We start from the raw sequence: 10,145 nt of genomic DNA, 5'->3' as shown, positions 1-10,145 counted from the left end.
AAAAAAGAGAAAGAAAGAAAGAAAGAAAGAAAGAAAGAAAGAAAGAAAGAAAGAAAAAGAAAGAAGAAAGACAGACATTCTGGACTTGAGGTTTGTTCAGTTTGGAGTTTGGTTGTAGGGTTTAGTTATGGGAAGGAGTGAGAGTCAAGAGGAGTATGGGGAGAGAAGGGATTAAAGAGAAACGTTCAATCAACATCGAAGGAATTATTTTAAGAAGCAATGTATCACACAATATATTTCATTAAGAATTCTAAGGTGATTCATTTAGAGTATAAATTCTACACGATTTTATTTTAGAAGAATATTTTATGTAATTAAAAAATTTAAATGGATTATAACCGGATAATATTGGAGACCTCATATTCATAGATAAATATGCATATGTATCATATGTCCACCTCATTGAGATTCTATAGTCTGTACCATACTTATCATGAGGGACGTTTCCCTCATGATAAATGGGCTTCATTAGTAGTGGTTTGAGGCATTATTATTTATTCATCTATAAAGGTTATGAAGATTCTATTAATTCATTTTCCAAGAACTATTATTTTAAATTCCAAATGCTTTGCGCTGTTAGCTTTTAAATGAATAAGGTGAAAATCAATTCTACTTCTTAATTTGATCAGTTTATAAATTTGGGGGGAAATGGTCTTGAATAAGAAGTTTGCATGAAGATGCCTATCTTAAACCCAGGTTTTCAGTCTCGGTCTTTTGGAAGATATGTTGCATTCTTTCATTGGTCCACTAGGTTCTCTCAGTCTCAGGTAACCTAACTTCAAAACTGATACAACATTTTCTGCGGACGGGGCTTAGAGGGATCAATGAATTAAATATTGTTCATAACATTCTAAAGAATAATGTATTATTTATAAAAATTTGAAGTTGGTACTCTTATCTCATATCCAGTACTGTTTTTTGTTTTTTGTTTTTTGGTTTTTTTTTGGTGGATTCAGAGAAGGAATCCTAAACAGGCATTTAGAATTTTTTAAAAAAACATTAAAGTTTGTACATTATTTTATCTATTAATGGATAAAGTTTATCTGTAATATTATTATAATAATGATTGAAGCAAACTACTTTGTGCCACAGTATACTCTTTTCACTTTTGTACTTCATAAATCAATGATTTTTTAATGTTTTTGTACACAAAAGGATGCCCCAAGTGGATAGGCACAAGAAAGGAGAGTTCTCATTTGCATTTCTATCCTAACTAACTCTTTATCACAAATAATGCTGACCTTGCAGACTGTCCCTGTGCTATATACAAGTGGAAATTAAGGTAAACCTAAATTCATATAATTTTCATTTTGTGGCTTATTAGAAAACTAATAAAACAAGCCATTTTTCTTGCCCCGTGGAAAATGGAGAGCTTAATGAAGGGACTGATCGAGATTAGAACAGAGTAACTTTTCTCCGTGTTTTCGTCTTTTCCTCCATAAACATTTATTAAGCATTTACTATGAATCAAATATCGAAAAGATGAAAGAAGAAAAGTCACATTACATACAACCCTTTATTAGTTTTGTGACCTGAAATCAGATATTAAAGATTCTTCAGTTATATGTAGCGCATGCAGTTAAATATGCAATCATGACAACTGATCGTAATAGACGTTTGGGCATCTCGCCCTTCACTTCAAAAACTATGGCAAAAGCCCCTCAAGAGATTCACAGCCACGCAGGCTTTGCACGCACTGCTTGCACGCCAACATTTGTAGTAATTTCAGATTAGAAGCCTCTCAGTTTTGCTGTAATACAAACCTTTCCGCCCTGCCCCTGACGCCCACCGCTCCCCACTCCACGTTCCACCTAAACGGAGTAAAAACAAAAACAAAACAAAACAACAAAAACCAAAAAGCACCCCCCCAACTAGTTTTACTGGGTGAACAGGGGCGAAGAAGGTAAGGAAGTAAGGTGGAGAAGGAAGAGAAGGAAGGAGGGAGGGACGGATGGACGGACGGAACGAAACGAATGAAGGAGAGATGCCGTCCTTCCCGCTCCCCCCCCCCCCGTTGTGTTTTCTGTTCCCCGCGCGCTCTTCCCCGCTGGCTGCCAAGTAGCCTCTCCTCCAAGCTCGGCCCCCGCCCCCTAGCGTCGGAGCCCCGCAGCCAGCGGCTGGCGCCTATCTCTTTAAATGACAGCTGTGGCTCGGGTCCCAGTCCGGAGCTTGACGTCAGCGCCGCCTCCCCGGGCTGCGAGGAGTAGTTAGCGCCACCATCCGCGCCCGGGGCTCGCTGCGCGCTCGCAAGCTGCTAGGGCGGCGAGTTTTCTTTGCTCCGGCCCCTCCTCCAGCCCTCCCCGCGGGGAGCCGAGCGGCTGCCTAAGAGCCTCTCGCAAGTCTCCCTCACACTTCCCCGCCGTCACCCCAAAGGAGCAGCCGCTCCTCCTCGCGCCTCCACCGCCGCCGCGGCGCCCGCGGAGCCCCTCTCCCGCGCGCTTCGCTCCCCCGATGGATCCTGGGCGCCGCCGCCGCCGCCGCTGCCCCGAGCCCTGAACGGGGACGCCCCGGCCGAAAGAACGTGCCGCCCGGCCCGAGGGCGCACCAGGCGCACGCCGAGGCCGAGGGCTGCCGGGGGTGCAAGGCGCGGGCTTCGGGAAGGAGAAAGTGCTGCTCTCCCGTGTCACTTGGCCGGCGGCGGGGGGACCATGGCGTTGAAGGACACGGGCAGCGGCGGCAGCACCATCCTGCCCATTAGCGAGATGGTCTCCTCGTCCAGCTCGCCGGGCGCGTCTGCAGCCGCCGCCCCGGGGCCCTGCGTGCCCTCTCCTTTCCCCGAGGTGGTGGAGCTGAACGTGGGAGGTCAGGTCTATGTGACCAAGCACTCGACGCTGCTCAGCGTCCCGGACAGCACTCTGGCCAGTATGTTCTCGCCCTCCAGCCCCCGGGGCGGCGCCCGACGCCGGGGAGAGCTGCCCAGAGACAGCCGGGCGCGCTTCTTCATCGACCGGGACGGCTTCCTCTTCAGGTACGTGCTGGATTATCTGCGGGACAAGCAGCTCGCGCTGCCGGAGCACTTTCCCGAGAAGGAGCGGCTCCTGCGCGAGGCCGAGTACTTCCAGCTCACCGACCTGGTCAAGCTGCTGTCGCCCAAGGTCACCAAGCAGAACTCACTCAACGACGAGGGCTGCCAGAGCGACCTGGAGGACAACGTCTCCCAGGGCAGCAGCGACGCGCTGTTGCTGCGTGGGGCAGCGGCAGCCGCGCCCTCGGGCCCAGGAGCGCACGGCGGCGGCGGCGGCGGCGGCGCGCCGGACAAGCGCTCGGGCTTCCTCACGCTCGGCTACCGCGGCTCCTACACCACGGTGCGCGACAACCAGGCGGACGCCAAGTTCCGGCGTGTGGCGCGCATCATGGTGTGCGGGCGCATCGCGCTGGCCAAGGAGGTCTTCGGGGACACGCTCAACGAGAGCCGCGACCCAGACCGGCCGCCCGAGAAGTACACGTCCCGCTTCTACCTCAAGTTCACCTACTTGGAGCAGGCGTTCGATCGCCTGTCCGAGGCTGGCTTCCACATGGTGGCGTGTAACTCCTCGGGCACCGCCGCCTTCGTCAACCAGTACCGCGACGACAAGATCTGGAGCAGCTACACTGAGTACATCTTCTTCCGTAAGTTCCCAGTGTCCGCGTTTCCTACTTCTCCCCGCCCCTTCGCCGACCCGCGGAGCGTTTGAGCCGGGCTGGAACCCGGACCGGGCAGGTGTCCCCGGCGGGGGCTGGTTAGCTAGTAAGTGCGAAGGGCTTTCCCTTGTAAGGCACAACTTACGGTTTCGTCTCTTTTGAGTCCCGTCTTCACCAACTCCGGAACACGCAGTTCCCAAGCATTGCTTTTTCTTAACTTTAGTGACGGCGCCCTCTCCCCTTGCCCTGCTCCCGGAGGAGCTGGGCGCCCTTCTGCGGAGGGCGGGAAGAAGACACGCAGCACAAAGCTGTGTGCCCGAGTCCTCACCCCTCTCCCTGCTTCCGCGGAATTCCTGGGGGTTAACTTATGTGGGTCTCAGCGGGGTCCCTCCAGAGGGCAGTTTAGCATCGAGGCATTACCGCGCACCGCCAGATCACATACAGTTGGTGCCTTTCTGGAGCAGGAGCGTACAATTACGGTGTTTTTGGAAGGGGGCAACGCGAGCAGTGGCGACTGCGCCTACCGGGCTCCTCAGGGGTCCAGGGCAGCTGGTGGGAAAGAGGAGTCCATCCACTCATAGAAACCTCAGATTTCCCCCGCCAGTTGTCAGTAACTGCTGGTTTCCAACAGCGGCTGGTGGAAGGAACTAGAGTTTGGATGTCTGCTGCTGTCAGGGTTGGAGCTTAGGAAGGGACTTGGTGCGTGCGTGCGTTGTGTGTGGGTATGCGTGTATGTGTATGTGATTGTGTTTCCTTTCTGGGCACCTCACGTGCGAAAGGAGGATTGAGTCCACTTTCCCAGGGGGAATAAAATGCAGTGGTTTTCTGAAATGAGAGAATGGGGGCGAGGATTTGGAAAGGATTTCGCGTGGTGCTTTTTGCAGTGCGCTTCGGGAGGGGGCTCTGTGGATCAAGTTCAAGGACTGCACCAAGTATCACGGGGGCTGGGGGGGATGGGACCGGCACAGTAATCAGTGACGCTTATAAAGTGAGGGCCACAACTAGAGAGCTATTTGGACACAGCAAAAGCCAGCTGGGATGGCAGCAGGAACATCATTTGGCAGACGTTTGTTTTTTCTTTGGCAAGACACAAGAAGCTTTAAAACTTGCCTGTAGAGTTAAGGAAGAGTATCATTGACAGCCTATAGTAGAACTAGACCAGCTTTAAAGCTTTAATTGTATCTTTTTTTTTTTTTTTTTTGGTAATTCACTCACTGGGAACTAGACAATTTATTGTACTTTATTTTGATTAGAGAAGTGGAAAGCATATTTATTCCACCGCCCTCCCTCCCCCACAGGTGCAAGCTTGAATGGAACATGCTCTTTGTGTATTCTAGTAACCTTGGAAATAGGGTGACAAAACACAGCACACTGGGCCTTAGTATTAGATTGTCTTTTTTAATGGTGCTGGATTTCGTGTGAAAATCATTTCGCAGAGAAGCAAAGAAAATTCCCTGAAGTAGTAGATACCAATCTAATTGTCTTAATTATATCAAAGTGTTACTTGTTACACAGCAAAAAGTTTTATAGAAAAGCTGCCCAAAGGAAGGTAATATTTTATTGCTTGTATAAAATTGGGATCTCTTCAACATAAAGTAATTAAAACATTATTTAGCATCACTGTTTACATTTTATCCTTTATCAATGGGACCTTTATTACCATTTTAGCTCTTAAACATTTGTCATTCCAGTGTGGATATATTTATAAGCATTTTAGAAGATGAGATGAACTTTTGACTCTTTTGGGGTTAGTGGTTTTTATTAGAGAAGAAATGAGCATACATGTTCAGTAGTTCAGATTCTTGCATTTTGAAATCTTTCAGTGTTGGCCTTTTTCTCTGAGAGTTGTGGACTTGAACATGTCCATTACTTTATGAAGAGAATATAGGTTGTCACTCAATTATGAAAACATTCCCTTAAAATAGTGTATTGCAATTGGAAACTCATACACTTTAACTAATAAGGTAATTTGCGAGATATTTGGAATTGAGGATATTTCATTTCTGGAGCCACAAGGAGCGTTAAACAAAATAAAATATCCATATTACGAATAGCTCTTTGCAGAGTCCTCATACAACTAATGAGCTCTGAGATTCATTCATAAAAGTCCTAGAAATCTAAGCAATGCACAGCCTTCTTTATTGATTATTCTCGGGGGGAAAATACACAATCTCAGGTTAAATATTGTTCTTCTGAAGTGGTATTCTAGTCACTGACTAAGCAAATGTAATATAAAACAAGCCAATTTGCCATGTGAAATATTGTATATGCATTTACTTTATGTTTGTATAGATTGTAGCTAATTTTCACAAGTTCTTTTGCACAGGATTTCTTTTAATATTGGTCAATGAAAATACACTGTGCAATTTTTGTATCTCCATTTCCTTCAGTTTAGGTAATGATATAGATATACAGAGTATAATTATTTTGTCTAGCAGTCTCTGTTTACAAAGACTAACAGTGTTATTCATAAAAACAAAATCATTGGATGAACTTGTTTGTCCACCATGTTTTAGTGGCAGAAGAGGGTCTTTTAGCTTTTATTTCCCCCTTGACACAGGTTCTTCAACCAATATTTATTTTAGTGTGTCAGTCATTTTAACACCTCTAAAAATTCAGGCTATGTGTGAAATTAGCAGTATGAAGATGATCTGAACCTGTAGAATTGTTGTTTACAGGCTGAAATATGGATTTCAGCTCCTCCCTCCCTCTCCCCACTTGCCCCTAAGTTTCTATACAGACTGGAAGAGAGTGGCAAATGGTCTGGTAATCCCAGACACTGCCATTTGCCGAATGTGTGATCTTGGTTAAATTATTTACTTCTTCTAAGTCTCCATTCCCCTGCCTGTATAATGGGGATTGTTATAGTACCAATTTTATAGGATTTGAAAATACATGTAAAGTGCTCAGACCAGTGCCTGACACATAATAAAAGCCGAACAAATATCAGCAGTTACAATTATAAGCCATATTATACAGACTTTATTATTCTTGTAAATATTACATTGCAATTTTGTTTTATGGTAAGTATGGTTGAATTAATTATAAAGTTAATTAGAAAATTATTTTGCAATTAAATGATAGTATAATAAACTTTTAAAAGTTTGGCATGGCCAATTTAATAGCAAGTTCTTTCCCGGAACTTGGATTTTTAGGCCAAGTTCAAGTCACCTATGTTTGCCAGTCATATTACAGTTAGTGTTTTTGGATCAACTCCAACAGAACCCTTTTCTGATTCAGAGCCAAGAAGTGTTTTAATGCTTTCTACTAGGACTTGAAAGTTTGGTAATATTTTCTGACAAACACTGAGCTGGATTCATTATCTCCTTAAGTGCTTGTATCCACGTCATTGGGTTCTAATGCTCAAGGTTATATACAGGCTATTAAACATTTAATACCAACTTCATTTGGCTACATGGACACTTTTATCTGTTTTCAGCATTAACTCATTATTTTACCAAGTCTTTTAGATTCTGGAACCTATACTAATGATACCGTATTCCATATTACTCTTTTAATACTGAAGATTGTCCTTTTTTAAAAAAAAATAATATTTATTTCTGAAAGAGAGACAGACAGACAGACTGTGACTGAGGGAGGGGCAGAGAGAGAGGGAGACACAGAATCCTGAAGCAGGCTCCAGGCTCTGAACTGTCAGCCCAGAGCTTGATGCAGGGCTCGAACTCACGGACCGCGAGATCATGACCTGAGCCAAAGTCAGACACTTAACCAACTGAGTTACCCAGGTGCCCCTGTCCTTCCTTCCTTCCTTCCTTCCTTCCTTCCTTCCTTCCTTCCTTCCTTCCATTCTTTCTTTTTTAAATTTTATTTATTTATTTTGAGAGACAGAAAGAGAGAGAGAACACGAGTGGGGCAGGGGTAGAGAGAGGGGGAGAGAGAGAATCCCAAGCAGGCTCCACATTGACAGTACAGAGCCTGATGTGGGGCTCCATCTCACAATCACATCTCACAATCGTGAGATGATGACCTGAGCCAAAGTCAAGTGTTGGACACATTACCAACCAGTCACCCAGGTGCCCCTAAAGATTGCCCTTTCTTGAAGGAAAGCAGAGTGGTTTTTGTGCTTTCTGGGTTTTGGGGGGAGGGAGGGTGTCTGTTAAGTGTGCTTGTGGCTGCTTTTAGCTATGTCTGGAAGACAAGGCATTTTATGTTGACGTTGTATTATAGACAATAGATAGTTATAGGCATGGAATGTGATACATAGACTACCCATAGTTAGAATAAACATTGTATATATCCTTTATTTCTCATAATCAGTGTGTTTACAGAATGGTAATACTGCTTTTCTCTTAAAGTGCTTCCTGTTTTGTATTCCATGTGTTGGTTGAGTAATATTTGGTGTGAAAGTATACACTTCTCCAGGATGCACTTGATATTCTTTAAGTTTGGTATATTTTTGCTGTTGTTTTGACATATCTAGGGATTAATGCTATTACTGACTGACCTATGAATTCTGATTTGTCTGAATGGACTTTTATATCTATTCTTTCATGTATCCTGATTTATTTTACTGTGTTGGGTTGAAGTAGCTAGTTGAGTTGAAAATATTCAAACACCTCTTCAGTCCTATGTTGGCAGGCCTGTTGTATTAAAAGTTTTCTAGGAAATATCATTGAAAGGTTATTCTATTTATAAGCATACCTTTACATTTTTATATTATTTTCCTAGAACAGTGTTCCTACTTTTATTACAAACACTGTTGTATGGAAAATAATTTTGTTCATGACTTTTTATAAAGTTGGTTCTTTTCCTTCTAAAGACTTACTAGTTATTTTCATAATTATATTGTGAAAATTTCTTTTGCATCCACATGACTGAATGACTTTTGAGTCGGTGGAGAATAAGCAAAAGGAACAGATAACTTTTTAAAACAGCAAGGTCCTGATTTCATATAAATAGGTGGAGTGCTAAAGCAGAAAATGACAAAATTTGGGGGGTGCAAAAGGTTTGGAGGCTGTGCTATGGCATTGGCTCCTGTTTAAGGGCATTGAACTTTTATGTCTGGCATGGTACTGTCTCTAAACTTGATCATTTCTTATAGAGTTATGAGTTCATTTTTTCCTGCTACCCTCTACAGTGTCTTGTTGACCAACTATTATTCACATTATGAAGCTGAAAGACTGATTGATATTATGTTTTATTAGGTAAAGTCCTTTTTTGTAGCTTAGAATACCAGAATTCACAGTGTGTGTGTGTTCATGCGTGTGTGTGTATGTTCATGCGTGTGTGTGTGTGCCTTAGTTAAAAAAAAATCCCCTGTAAAAAGAGAAATAATCTGTATGAAAATAAGCATTAATTATTATCTATTCTACTGTTATGAGTTATTAACTGACAAGAGTTGAAACTGTGAAAATGATCAACTTTTCATTCAAAAGTAGCCCTTGTTTGATTATGAAAGTGATACATGCAGTTTTAAAAATTTTACAAAAGTAAAATAAAAAAAATCACCAACAGTAACCACTAATAATTAAAAAAAAATTTTTTTAACGTTTATTTTATTTTTAAGACAGAGAGAGGCGTGAACAGGGGAGGGGCAGAGAGAGAGGGAGACACAGAATCTGAAACAGGCTCCAGGCTCTGAGCTGTCAGCACAGAGCCCGACGCGGCGCTTGAACTCTTGGACAGTAATATCATGACCTGAGCCGAAGTCAGACGCTTAACCGACTGAGCCACCCAGGCGCCCCATAACCGCTAATAATTTTTTATTTATTTTCTTCCAGTCTTTTTTCTATTCATAGGTTGGTGGGAGACATATTTTTTAAAAGTTATGGTTGTCGTATACAAATGATTTGTATGATGTCCTTGTTTTTGACACATTCAATACAGCTAATGACACTTTTGCATGACATTAAAATTTTTATTGATGTCTTAAATAATAAAAGTATAATACATGTCCTTTGCTCCAGAAAGTATTATAAATTAATCTTGGTGTTAGAAGCTTAGAAAAAACTTGATTTTTTTTCAAAATACAGATTGTATAATGAAAAGAACATTTACTACATATCTAATTTTGTGATGCGTTTTATGTACATTACAGTGTTCCTTGAACTTGGCATTGGTTCCCTACTACTTCAGTTGGGAAACTATGACTTGAAGAGGTTAAGTACCATCCCTGGGTCATAGAGCTATATGGGGCTGAAATGGAATTTGAATGGTTCTGTCTTACTTTGAAGCCCTTCTTCCTAAACATTTAAAAATTATACCTGTTTCATTCAGTAAATTTGACAAGTATATTTCAGTGTCCACTCAGTACTTAGAACTTAGCTCTACAAGCAAAAAGAGGTAGTGTGAACTACATATGAATGAATCAAATATTTCTTAATCTATGTTAAATTTCCATAGGAATACAGTAACTACATGTTTTATGTCTTTACTTGATGAAAAGGTTAATATTTTTTTGACTAAGGCTACCATATTCATGGATGTTTTTCAAATTAAAGAAAACAAACCATTTGACTCAATTTAGCACTTTTTTGGAGAACAAGTAGTATTTGTAGGTTTGA

At 42.7% G+C, this 10,145-nt stretch overlaps 1 protein-coding gene across 1 annotated transcript in view; it reads left to right on the top strand.

Moving 5' to 3' along the window:
- Positions 1-2,648: 2,648 nt before the first annotated feature.
- KCTD8 (potassium channel tetramerization domain containing 8) overlaps positions 2,649-10,145 on the top strand; it is a 258,584-nt gene continuing 251,087 nt past the window's right edge. Inside the window, exon 1 of the mRNA XM_047090476.1 lies at positions 2,649-3,609. Coding sequence (XP_046946432.1) covers positions 2,649-3,609 — 961 coding nt within the window. The remainder of the gene's footprint in view (positions 3,610-10,145) is intronic.

The sequence above is a fragment of the Lynx rufus genome, unplaced genomic scaffold (assembly GCF_022079265.1).
Source record: "Lynx rufus isolate CCGP_SWC_20201006 ecotype Redwood Valley unplaced genomic scaffold, mLynRuf1.p SCAF_3, whole genome shotgun sequence".
NCBI classification, from domain to species: domain Eukaryota; kingdom Metazoa; phylum Chordata; class Mammalia; order Carnivora; family Felidae; genus Lynx; species Lynx rufus.
The sequence above is the reverse complement of the archived record's forward strand: the minus strand, read 5'-3'. Positions and strand labels throughout refer to the sequence as shown.